The 12,768-nt window shown below is 46.4% G+C and overlaps 1 protein-coding gene across 1 annotated transcript in view; it reads left to right on the plus strand.

Annotated features, from left to right (window-relative positions):
• Window positions 1–2,735: 2,735 nt before the first annotated feature.
• The window catches only part of SYNJ2 (synaptojanin 2), a 58,559-nt gene continuing 48,526 nt past the window's right edge, over window positions 2,736–12,768 (plus strand). Inside the window, exon 1 of the mRNA XM_083350044.1 lies at window positions 2,736–3,417. Within this exon, the coding sequence (XP_083206170.1) occupies window positions 3,297–3,417 (121 nt within the window). The 5' untranslated portion in view covers window positions 2,736–3,296. The remainder of the gene's footprint in view (window positions 3,418–12,768) is intronic.

A 12,768-nucleotide genomic window follows, 5' to 3' on the forward strand; every position in this document is an offset into this window, starting at 1 on the left:
TTACATTCAGTAATTATGCAGCAAAAAGAATAGTGGTACTGTATTTTTTAATGACTATGAGTAGTGTTTAAAAGCTACTCAAAATACAGACCAAACGATACTACTGAAAAGCAACAGAAATTCAGATCTGGGGCTGTTTAAGAAATGCCCATGTGCCTGCTAGACTTGAGATCAAGACAGCAAATCTGAAGCAGAGGTTTTCTGAAGTCAGACTTTCCAAGCTATAATACTGGTGTTCCAGTTAAACAAGGGAAGCTAAGGAGCCTTAATAAGTCAGTGGTAATGGGAGTTGTGAAATAAAACTCACAACTATCTTGACTAAGAAAGTAAAGACTCCTTGGATTCAAACTCAATGCCAAGTGACATCATGGGCATATCTATGCAGTTTTCTCGGTAACAATATGGAAGAGGTTGATATTGTCGTCTTCTATAATTTTTTCCCCATTTTCCACCCTATTTTTGTCCGCCCCAGTATTTCCTGGTGGTTTCTCATCCAAGTGCTGACCAAACCTAATTCTGTTTGTTTTTCAAGATCACAGAATGATGGCTAAGTGGTGCCCCTTAACTGGGTGCTATCTTGGATGTGTGTGTGTATGTATGTATGTGCACTGGTGTGCTCTGAAGTCAACGTTGGTCCTTGGCAAGTGCCTGAACTTGTCCCAGCAGTTTTCTTGGCAAGGTTTTTCAGATGTAATTTGCCTAAGGCTGAGAGAGTAACTTGCCCAAGGTCACCCAGCTGGCTTTGTGCCTAGAACTCACCATCTTCTGACTGTCTCCAAATTTAAATGACCAACTTCCTTTATTTTCTCCTTCCATTCTCTTGCCACAGAATTCTCTAATCTCTACTCCATTCTTTCAATTAAAACACCCACTAAGGCAGGGGTCCCCAACCCCGGGTCCATGGACCAGTACCGGGCCGTGGCATGGCAGCAACCAGTCTGCACAAACAAACGAAGCCCCATCCATGGGCTGCACGCAGCACACAAAACTGCACCCCATCCGGTCTGCGGAAAAACCTGTCTCCACATAACCGGTCCCTGGTGCCCCAAAGGTTGGGGACCTCTGCACTAAGGAATAAAAATCTCAACATTATTTCTCGCCTAAAAAACATCAACCAATCCATTTCAACCATTAGGACCCAACCTGACCACCTATAAAGCCCTAAATGGCGAGGGCCCGGGATATTTGAGGGAACACCTGCTGCCAGCATCAAGTTCCCTTCGTCCAGTGCGCTCCCACAGGGAGGGTCTCCTCAGGGTGCCGCCGGTTAAAGATTGCCGGCGGGTAACACCCAGGGGTAGGGCCTTCTCAGTGGGTGCGCCTGCCCTGTGGAACCAGCTGCCTGCGGAGCTTAGGACTGCCCCCACCCTCCGTTCTTTCCGCCGGGACCTGAAGACCTGGCTCTTCAAGCTCTAGGGCCCAGGCTGAGAATATTTTTAATTGTAATTTTAACTGGGTTTTAATTTTCTCAGGGTTCTATTTAATTTCTTTTAATTTGTTTTAACGTTTGTATTGACTGTTTTTTAAATGCCCTGTAAACCGCCCTGAGTCCTTCGGGAAAGGGCGGTATATAAATCTAATAATAATAATAATCTTAACAACTGCAAAAGCACGTGAAATGACCTTAATTGAAGGCACTTTTTATTCTGCCTCAGAGGCAACATTAGCTTGTGCACTCTCTGTTGTGTTCTTTTGAATAAGATAAAAACATCAGAACTGTGCGAAGAAGTAAAAATCCAATTTGATTGTAAATTTGAACAAAATAACTACTACTACTCTATTGGAAATTCTAATAACTAATTATCCTCCTTTCTAATAGCTATTCCAAACGGACTTTTTTTGGGGGGGGCACGGGCGTGTTAATTTTTCCCTCCTCCCGTTCAATCGTGTTAAACATTTTTAACATGCCACGTGTTTCCGGGGAAAGACTGCAGTTTCTGGGCAGCCTTTTCCATCCAAATCTACAATCTGTCTGGTCGACCTCGACATAGAAGGAACTTTCCCACCAGGATCGCCCTACATATAAAACAGCCATATCCAGGCCAAATCCAACAATTGCTTGCAAAAGGCTTTTGGAAAAGCGAACAACGCCGCAAGGGAGGAATAATAATAATAATAATAATAATAATAATAATAATAATAATAATAATAATAATAATAATAATAATAATAATAATAATAATAATAATAATAATAATAATAATAATAATAATAATAATAATAATAAGGCCGATCCAGCTCTTCCCCACATCTCTTCTGGCCGGCCTTTCTGCCTCGGGAGCCCCTCGAGAAATACAGCCCCCCCTTCTCCTGGGGGAGGCGGGGAATTTAACCTCGCCACCCCCTGAGGGAGGGCGCTCACCTGTCCTCCCCCGAGGAGGCGAAAGAGGCGGCGACCCCATTTTGGAGTCCTCCAGAAAGTTTCTACTGTACAGGGGGGAGAAAAGAAAAACGAAGTCCCCGCCCTGGCCAGTCGCGGCAATGAACGCGCAGTTTTCCTATAAGGAACCAGAAAGTCCGGAAATTGTGCAAATACTTGCGAGAAGTGTGTGTGTGTGTAGGGCAGGGGTCGGCAACCTCGGCTCTTTTATGACTCGTGGACTTCAACTCCCAGAATTCCTGAGCCAGCATAGCTGGCTCAGGAATTCTGGGAGTTGAAGTCCACGAGTCATAAAAGAGCCGAGGTTGCCGACCCCTGGTGTAGGGGGAAGCCTTTGCAATTCCCCCTCCACCACCCTCCCGCCGGAGGAACATTCATTCCTTTCCTCCTCCGGGCCTTCCCGGCCGAGCTGGGGACGAGGAGCCAGGCAGGCGTCTGCGAAGGGGCCGATCGGCTGGAATTTAGCCTCGGAAAGGGCGCCGGGGGCAACGCGCCAGCCCCTACCCCCACCCCCACGAGAAGCGGGGCGGGATTGGAAGCCGTCGGCTCGGCCAGCCTTTCTTTTTCCATCGGGGTTATTCCCCGTTTCTTCTTCCTAACTTTTTGGGTTTGGTTTGGGTTTTAGATCAAGTTGAAAGGCGTCTGGCCCTTGCCCACCTTCGCAGCCCACTTCCAGCAGCCGAGGCGGCGGCGGCGGCGGTGGGGAGGTCGCAGTGCGCTTCAGGAACCGGCTGTTTGGCGAAACTTAAAGTTTTTTGTCAGGGCTGCGTGATTTTTATTATTATTATTATTAGTAGTAGTAGTAGTAGTATTTTTGGAGCGGGAGAGAGAACCTCGAAGTGGGGCAGCTGCTCTGGAGCACCTCGCCTCCGCGGGTTTGGCTTCCTCCTGCCCACCCGATGGGCACAAGCCTCCCATGGCTCTGAGCAAAGGGCTGAGGCTGCTGTGGAAGCAGGAACCCACTCCCAGCGCCCTACTGGAGGCCCGCGGCCGCCAGGACTGCCTGCTGCTGGAAGCCGGCACGACGGCCAACCTCAGTAAGTACCTCGCACCAAGGGTCTGTAGGTGTGTGTGTGTGTGTGTGTAGAGGTGTGCCCGAGTGGTTTTCATGGAGGCAACCACCCTTACAGTTGCTTTGCAGGGCACGGCAACTTCGAAGGCAGAAGGCGAGGTCTTAACAGACCAATGGTCCATCCTGTCTGCCTTCCAATTTTCAAGAGGGCCAACCGTGACAGAAGGATTTGGTTGGTTGGTTGGTTGGTTGGTTGGTTGGTTGGTTGGTTGGTTGGTTGGTTGGTAAATAAATCAAATGAGTGTCTGCTCTTATCGACCACATGGATGGGCTTCTTCCAGCATGCTCTGCTCAACCTGGCCTTTTCCATCTCTTGAGTGGCGCTTGGTTTGCTGTTGGTCCTCTTCTTTTTTCCCTCCATTTTTTGCCGACGTTATGGACTTCTCAAGGGAGCTGGGCCTTTGCACAATGTGAGCAAACAAGAGTTTGAGCTTGGTCATTTGTGCCTTGTATCAGAAGTCTGGTTTGATTTACTCTGTGATTTATTTATTTATTTTTTGTCTTTCTTAGTTGTCCACGGTCAGCTAAAAATCCTCTCCAATACCAACTTTCAAAAGTAGTAGCAGTCTTTCTGTCTTGCTTCAGTCCAATTGCAGAAGTCCAATTTTCACATCCACCCAATGTTGCACTGCCTGCACGATCCAATGTACAAACAAAGGTATAGATGTGCATTTGACTTATGCAAAGGCTTTTGTGGTTTTTCTACCAAGTACAGGTCTGTTGCACATTTCTTTCTTTTTATAAATTAATTGTTGGATATTTCTTGGCTGCTAGTTCCTGAACTTTTGATAGTCAATTCTGAAAGGCAAAATTTATCCCTTTCAGTGCCCCCCTGTTGTCATTAGTTTGATCTTCTTTATATTGAATCATAGTCCCATTTTCCCGTTGCTTTCATTACAGTAGGATGTTGTTGTTAGTTGCGAAGTCGTGTCCGACCCATCGCGACCCTATGGACAACGTTCCTCCAGGCCTTCCTGTCCTCTACCATCTTCTGGAGTCCATTTAAGCTCACGCCTACTGCTTCAGTGACTCCATCCAGCCACCTCATTCTCTGTCGTCCCCTTCTTCTCTTGCCCTCAACCTTTCCTAGCATTAGGCTCTTCTCCAGTGAGTCCTTCCTTCTCATTAGGTGGCCAAAGTATTTGAGTTTTAGCTTCAGGATCTGGCCTTCTAAAGAGCAGTCAGGGTTGATCTCCTCTAGGACTGACCGGTTTGATCGCCTTGCAGTCCAAGGGACTCGCAGGAGTCTTCTCCAGCACCACCGTTCAAAGGCCTCAATTCTTTGGTCCAACTTTCACTGCCATACATTGCAACTGGGAAGACCATAGCCTTGACTATACGCACTTTTGTTGACAGGGTGATGTCTCTGCTTTTTAGTATGCTGTCTAGATTTGCCATTGCTTTCCTCCCGAGGAGCAAGCATCTTTTAATTTCTTGGCTACAGTCCCCATCTGCAGTGATCTTGGAGCCCAGGAAAATAAAATCTGTCACTACCTCCATTTCTTCCCCATCTATTTGCGAGGGCCAGATGCCATGATCTTGGTTTTCTTAATGTTAAGTTTCAACCCAAGTTTTGCACTCTCCTTCTTCACTCGCAACAAGAGGCTCTTTAGTTCCTCTTCACTTTCTGCCATTAGAGTGGTATCATCTGCATATCTTAGGTTGTTGATGTTTCTTCCAGCAATCTTAATTCCAACATTTGATTCATCTAGCCCTGCCTTTCTCATGATGTGCTCTGCATATAAGTTAAATAGGCAAGGCGACAGTATACAGCCTTGCCGGACTCCTTTCCCAATTTTGAACCAATCAGTGGTTCCGTGTCCAGTTCTCACTGTTGCTTCTTGGCCCACATATAGGTTTCTCAAGAGACAAATAAGATGGTCTGGTACGCCCATCTCTTTAAGGACTTGCCACAGTTTGTTATGATCCACACAATCAAAGGCTTTAGCATGGTCAATGAAGCAGAAGTAGATGTTTTTCTGGAACTCTCTAGCTTTCTCCATCTCCACCTCAGTAGGATATGAAAGTATAATTTCCATTATTATCAGAAACTTAATTGATTCTTGATTCAATCGTCACTGATTTGGGAGGTTCTGTCAGTTGTATTTTTGGGCAATAGTTGGTGGCCAGTAGTTGTGGCCAGTGGTTGGTGGCCATCTTTTCAAACCATGTAAGCCATGATTACAATCATATCTTATTACAGGAGGAAAGGCTCCACACCTTTCAAGAATGAATAAGAACATATTTCTTCCTCCAGTTTCAGCAATGGTACATAGATACCGTAAGTTTGTACCAGTTCAGGAAATCTCATATGTACTCTTCATGGAGTAATCAACATTAGAAAATTAAATAACCAGTGCTTCAGGACAAACAGTATCAGTAGCCTGAAGCATCCACATTTCTTAATGAATAGCATAGTTCTTCCTTGCCATCATGCGTTTCATTAATTACAGAAGTTGTTTCACAATCCATAAAACGATAAGGTTAGATAGGTGTGAATTTAATATAAAAAGTGGCAGCTCGTCTTCAGAAATTCATTTGCACTATCCTCCCTACAACCAATATGAGAGATGCTGTAGATGCTTCAACTACTTCACACCTTCCTCTTTGATTCAACTGATTGTTGAAAATGAGGTCAACAAAACAAGCAATTAAAACTCTATGAGGCCCACTTACAGCCAGGTGCTAGATAATTCTCCCCTCACTCACTCTACAGCTCTGGCCCAAGGCCAAAACAATGCAAAGCAACATCTCCAGATTTTCATATGTGTTGCCTTTCACAAAGGTAAACAATTAAAATATCAGAATATTACATGACACATGAATTGCAAGGATTGCTACGATCAAAATGTCATATAAACACCTTGGCGTGCATAACTTTTACTTTTATAATGAATAAGATATCGATGATCTATTTTATCAATGAAGCATATATTATTTATATTTTAAAAACTGATATCCCTTTCCCCGGCTGTATATCTCAGGCTGCCCCCCCCCCGGTTCTGACCGCTGTGAGAGAACGGGGATTGTCCCGGGGTTACCCAGCTCTAGTGGCAGAAGAGCTGGGTTTGCAGTCTGGATACTTTCCTTCCATTTTTAAGATCCTCCCATTTATTTATTCGACCTGGGTCTGTTTTGCTGTATTACCCAATTTTACCATGGTCTTGAGGTACTCCAGCACGGTTTTACTTGCTCTCAGGGGTGCCCCCCCATCCTGGGAGCGACCCGCCTTACTTTTTAATCTGCCTCTTGATGACGGGTCCGATTGTTGGGACCCTGAGAGATGGCTGGGCAGAAACAGGGGCCTAAGACATAAATTTAACAAGAGGCCCCTGATTACTTTTTTAGCTAAATTTTTTGTAGGGTTAGGGAGGGGGGAGGGTTGTGGTTGGTTGGAGAGGGGGGGTAATCCGCCAACTGCTGTTCTGACCAGGCCTAGGATAGACCACGTTGAGGGGGAGCCGGGGTCGGTCATCTCTGGAGCTCTGGAGCGGGTCGTGGGATTGCCAATCCCCACGACGATAGGGAATGGCAGCAGGTGTAAGATCAGAGGGCCGTATCGACCTCTGGGAGGGCCTCTCCGCTATTTACAAGCGGTGAGGCGCTCCGACCCTCTGCCTTCGACCCAAGGTTCTGGGAGCGGGGATGTGCAGCCACCTGAGCTCCGACTGGTGTACCTAAATGCCAGGTCCGTTGCTAATAAGGCTCCCCTCGTCCGGGATCTAGTCGAGGGTGAGCAAGCGGACCTGGCTTGCATCACGGAAACCTGGTTGGGCCCAGATGGTGGTATCCCCCTGGTTGACCTTTGCCCACCAGGCTTCCGGGTGCTACACCGGCCTCGGACTCAGGGCAGGGGTGGGGGAGTGGCTGTGGTTATGAGGGAGACCTTATGTCCGCAGGAGGCCACCGTTCCTCAGATAGTCGGGTGTGAATCTCTCTTATTGAGGTTTGGTCCTAGGGCGCAGTTGGGCTTGCTGCTTGCGTACCTTTCGCCTAGTCGCGTAGCAGCAGCCCTGCCTGAGCTTCTCGATATCCTCTCGGGGCTGGTGATTGAGTTTCCCAAACTTATGGTTTTGGGAGACTTCAATCTACCATCCCTGGGAGGAGTATCTGAGTTAGCTCGGGAGTTCATGGCTTCCATGACGGCCATGGACCTGACGCAGGTAATTCATGGACCGACCCATGAGGGAGGTCACACCCTTGACTTGGTTTTCTTATCTGGTCGGTGGTTAGATGATCTTGGTGGGGGCTCCCCAATTGTTATGCCCCTGTCATGGACCGATCATCATCTCCTGCGGCTGGTCTTCCATTTTGCCACTCCCCACCGTGGGGTTGTTGAGCCAACTAGATGGTTCCGCCCTAGGCGCTTAATGGACCCTGAGAGGTTTCAGGCAGCGCTGGGGCCCCCACCTGCCTCCTCAGCTCACAACTCGGCAGATGCCTTAGTGGAAGCCTGGGAAAGGACGGCCACGGAGGCACTTGACCGAGTTGTACCCTTGCGGCCCCTGACCCGGCGCAGATCCCAATGGGCTCCATGGTTTTCCGCGGAGCTCCGGGAGATGAAGCGTCGGAGACGGGGCCTAGAGAGCGTCTGGAGGTCCACCCGATCTGAATCCGACCGATTGCGACTAAGAACCCATATTAGGTCTTATCTCGCTGCGATGAGGGTAGCGAGATCTAACTATTTCGCTGCCCTCATCGCGTCCGCAGATAATCGCCCGGCCGCCCTGTTTAGGGTGACCCGCTCCCTCCTCAACCAGGAGGTCAGTGGGGATCCCTTGCAGGGGCGTGCCGAGGAATTTAGTCAACATCTGTCGGACAAAATCGCTCGGATTCGGACCGGTTTGGACTCCGACTGGGTAGTATCGGACGATCAGGACACGAGTGATCTTGTCGATGTCATCTGGGAGGAGTTCGATCCTGTGACTCCAGAGGAAGTGGACAGGATCATGGGGAGGCTGAGCTCCACCACATGTTTATTGGACCCGTGCCCTTCCTGGCTGGTTTATGCAGCCCGGGAGGGGACACGAGGCTGGTTCCAGGCGGTTATAGCTGCTTCTTTGAGTGAGGGCAGTTTTCCCGCCGCCTTGAAGGAGGCGGTGGTGAGACCTCTCCTCAAGAAGCCTACCTTGGATCCGGCTGTTTTGAATAACTTTCGTCCGGTCTCCAACCTTCGCTTCCTTGCGAAGGTTGTCGAGAGTGTGGTGGCGCATCAGCTCCCTCTGGTCCTGGATGAAGCGGATTATCTAGACCCGTACCAATCGGGCTTCAGACCTGGGTACAGCACGGAGACGGCATTGGTCGCGCTGGTGAATGATCTCTGGAGGGCTCGGGACAGAGGATACTCCTCTGTCCTAGTCCTATTAGACCTCTCAGCGGCTTTCGATACCATCGACCATGGTATCTTGCTGCGGCGTCTCAGGGGATTGGGAGTGGGAGGCACGGTTCTTCAGTGGTTCTCCTCCTATCTCCTGGGACGTTCGCAGTCGGTGTTGACGGGGGGGCAGAGGTCGACCGCGAGGCCTCTCGCTTGTGGAGTCCCTCAGGGGTCGGTCCTCTCGCCCCTTCTGTTCAACATCTATATGAAACCGCTGGGTGAGATCATTCGTGGTTTTGGAGTTGGGTATCATCAGTATGCTGATGATACCCAACTTTTCATTTCGACCCCAAACCACCCCAGTGATGCCCTCGACGTGATGTCCCGGTGCCTGGAGGCGGTCCGGGTCTGGATGGGGAGGAACAGGCTTCGTCTCAACCCCGACAAGATGGAGTGGCTGTGCGTACCGGCATCCCGGGATATTCAGGATATTCCACCCCTCATTATGGGGGGTGAGTCATTACCTCCTGTAGATAGGGCTCGCAACTTGGGAGTCCTCCTAGATTCACAGCTCTCTTTAGAAGACCATATTGTAGCTGTAACTAGGGGGGCGTTCGCCCAGGTTCGCCTGGTGCGCCAGTTGCGGCCCTATCTAGACCGGGATGCCTTGCGCACGGTCACTCATGCGCTCGTGACCTCTCGTCTTGATTACTGCAACGCTCTCTACATGGGGCTACCCTTGAAGACCACTCGGAGGCTCCAGCTGGCACAGAATGCAGCCGCGAGAGTTGTGTCGGGGGTCTCCCGATACTCCCGTGTTACACCTTTGCTCCGCGAGCTGCATTGGTTGCCAGTTGTCTTCCGGGTGAGGTTCAAGGTGTTGGTAATGACCTACAAAGCCCTCCATGGCATGGGTCCAGAATACCTTGGGGAGCACCTGCAGCCGGCGTCAACTTCCCTCCGCCCAGTATGCTCCCACAGAGAGGGCCTCCTCAGGGTGCCGCCGGTCAAAGAATGCCGACTGGTGGCCCCCAGGGGGAGAGCGTTCTCTGTGGGCGCACCGGACTTATGGAATCATCTTCCGGTAGAGCTCCGGATGGCGCCCGACCTCCGCTCCTTCCGGCGCGACCTTAAAACCCATCTTTTTAAGGAAGCGGGCCTGGCCTGATGGGACGGGGTGGGTTTTGTTATTATGACGTTAATTTTAAATCTGTACTATGGGCATTGTTTAATCATGTTTTAATTAATTTTAACTTTTGTATCTGTTTTTTATGTATTGCCCTGTTAACCGCCCTGAGTCTCTTGAGAGAAGGGCGGTATATAAATTAAATAAATAAATAAATAAATAAATAAATAAGAAATTGAGAACATAAGAAAAGCTATGTTAGATTGAAAGCCTATTTATTCTAGCCTCCAGCACCCACAATAAACACCTAAATGCCCCTCACTGCATGGTTTAATGTCTCTTGCATGTGTTCCCCAGCAAACGGGCTCAAGATACTTCTTAAAATACTTTTTTGTTTCTTTGTCCTTCTCTTCCCTTTCTTGAATCCATCATGCTTCACTCTGGAGTCCCTGCAGAATTAGACTCCAATCTTGATTTGCAGCATCATGGTGTGTGTGTGTGTGTGTGTGTGTGTGTGTGTGTGTGTGTGTGTGTGTGTGTGTGGAGAGGAAGGGGTGTTTATCAAAAAAGTAATGATGGTAGCAAGTTCAAAACACCACTCCCTTTGTATACACAAAAGGGTAGGGCAGGCATCACTCCCACATATGATGAGGTAGGACTTCAATCTTGTTGCTATGATCGCTGTTTTGACTCTGTCCCACTTCCTGTGGACATCACTGATCTGCTTCGTTATTATTGCCTTCCTGATCTACTGAAGCTTAGTGTACTATGTTTATTTAGAGACATTAAGCTTTAAAAAGTATCTCAATATTTAGACATTCTTGCACTTTGCTACATCTTGGAAGATTTAAGATGATTTAAACTTCAATAATATAGTTCTATGCATATCTACTTAGAAATAAGCCTATCAGGAAAGTTGAATTCTAATCTGTCCTAACCTTCCTTTGCTAACATGAAGTAACTTTTTACAATTACAGTCCTGTATCATACCTCTGTAATGAGGTGTAATTTGTCATCTGCAACTAACAGTCAGAGAAGGAAATTCCAAATCTCCTTGGGCAGGAGATGTAACTATAGCATGTGTTCTCCCATCATATTAAGAAAGCAAAAACTATGTGAAAAGGTTATTTATAGAATTAATTTAGAGCACAAAAATATCTTTTTGACTTACTGGATAAACAGGAATATTCACCTTCAGTGGTGCTATGCTCCAAGGTATGAAGAAATTATGATGAATACATATTTTTTTTTAAAAAAATACTTATACCATATTTCTACCTATACTTGTTATTTACTTCCTAGTATGATCTGATGCCTGAAGCCAAGGTCTGCTTTCCTTTCTGTAAAATTCGCATTTTTTTCGTAAATTGAAACATTTTTAAAAAAGATTCTGGCTTGATTGGATCCAACACTTAGCTGATTGCTTCTCCCTTCTCTGGAGAACTAACTTAAGTTCACAAAAGATTAAAAATTCTTCCACCTTGTGCAAGATCTGTCATTTAGCCACATGCTAAAGGAAACATCTCTCAATCAGGGAAGCCTGGTTCAGATCTGGAGTTGTGCATTCCTTGGCTGAGAAGGAGATGTTCTTGAGAATGCCAGATAGCCTTATGTCACAAATTTCTTCTGAATTACCCCTTTCCCCTAACAATGGTACCTACAGTAATTTGCTACCCCTGAAACTGCTATTATGACCAGCACATTCATGAGCATCAAGCTTTTGTCTATTAACTGTAATCATATGAATTTTGCCTTGTTTGAAATGTATTTGCATTGGCTCTTCCATTATTTAAATCTTGGTGTTTGGCTTGTTGGTAACATATACTTTTCTTTCTGCAACCAGTGTCACGTTGTTTTAAATATATTTCTGTTTGCTAATGGCAGACTAGGAGAATGAACTTTGGACTCTCAATCCCTTTTCTTCATTAGTTGTGAAATGGCAGCGTTCGAAAATTACTTGCATTCTTAAACTTTGTTTACATTTCTCTAAGTCTGTCTTGCTCACCTTATTTGTACAGTTCCACTGTGGCCTGTGACTACAATAATTTCTTTGTCTAATGAAGAATTAAATATCTTGATTGTGTGATATCAATGTATGTCTGTTGAGTGCACTTTCACAAATATGAAACCTTGCACAGAATTAAAACAATTTATTCTATGAGCTTTGTATTATCTAGAAAGTCCTATTTTCCAGGAAATTCCCCGCTATTACTTTTTGCAGAATTTTTAATTTATCACAGTGAAACCTCAATTTACTGGACCATGGTGTAATGAACTTTGGATGCAACAGGACAAGTTTCCCGCACAATTTAATATCATTTATGTGAAGATGTAATTAATACAGAAACGGTGTGATGTTATCTACATTATGAGGTCATCATGCTAATGATATCATTTGTGTCATTCCAAAAATGACATAATTCACAATATTATACTTTTATATATAGTGGACTTTTGTGAATAACAGACTCTCTTTCTCCGCCCACTTCAAAATAGGGGCCCACTAACATTAGCTCTTTATTAAGTCTATAGTTAATATATCTTCCTAGTGACCCTTGTTAACACTTAAAATAACTAAGCAATTGGCAGAAATTAACAAAATACTGTAACAGAATAGAAGAATTGGAAGGGACCTTGGAGGTCTTCCAGTCCAACCCCCTGCTGAAGCAGGAGATCCTATACCATTCCTGACCAATGGCTGTTTAATCTCTTCTTAAAGGCCTCCAATGATGCAGCACCCACAACTTCTGAATGCAAGCCCTTTCCACTGATTAATTGTTCTCACTGTTAGGAGAATCTTAATTGTCTCTTAACAAATAAAAGAGTTCATCTGCTTGGTACTTGGATGGGAGACTCAGGAAATCCAAGTGCCA

The sequence above is a fragment of the Vipera ursinii genome, assembly GCF_947247035.1.
Source record: "Vipera ursinii genome assembly, chromosome: 1".
In the NCBI taxonomy this organism is placed as follows: Eukaryota; Metazoa; Chordata; class Lepidosauria; order Squamata; family Viperidae; genus Vipera; species Vipera ursinii.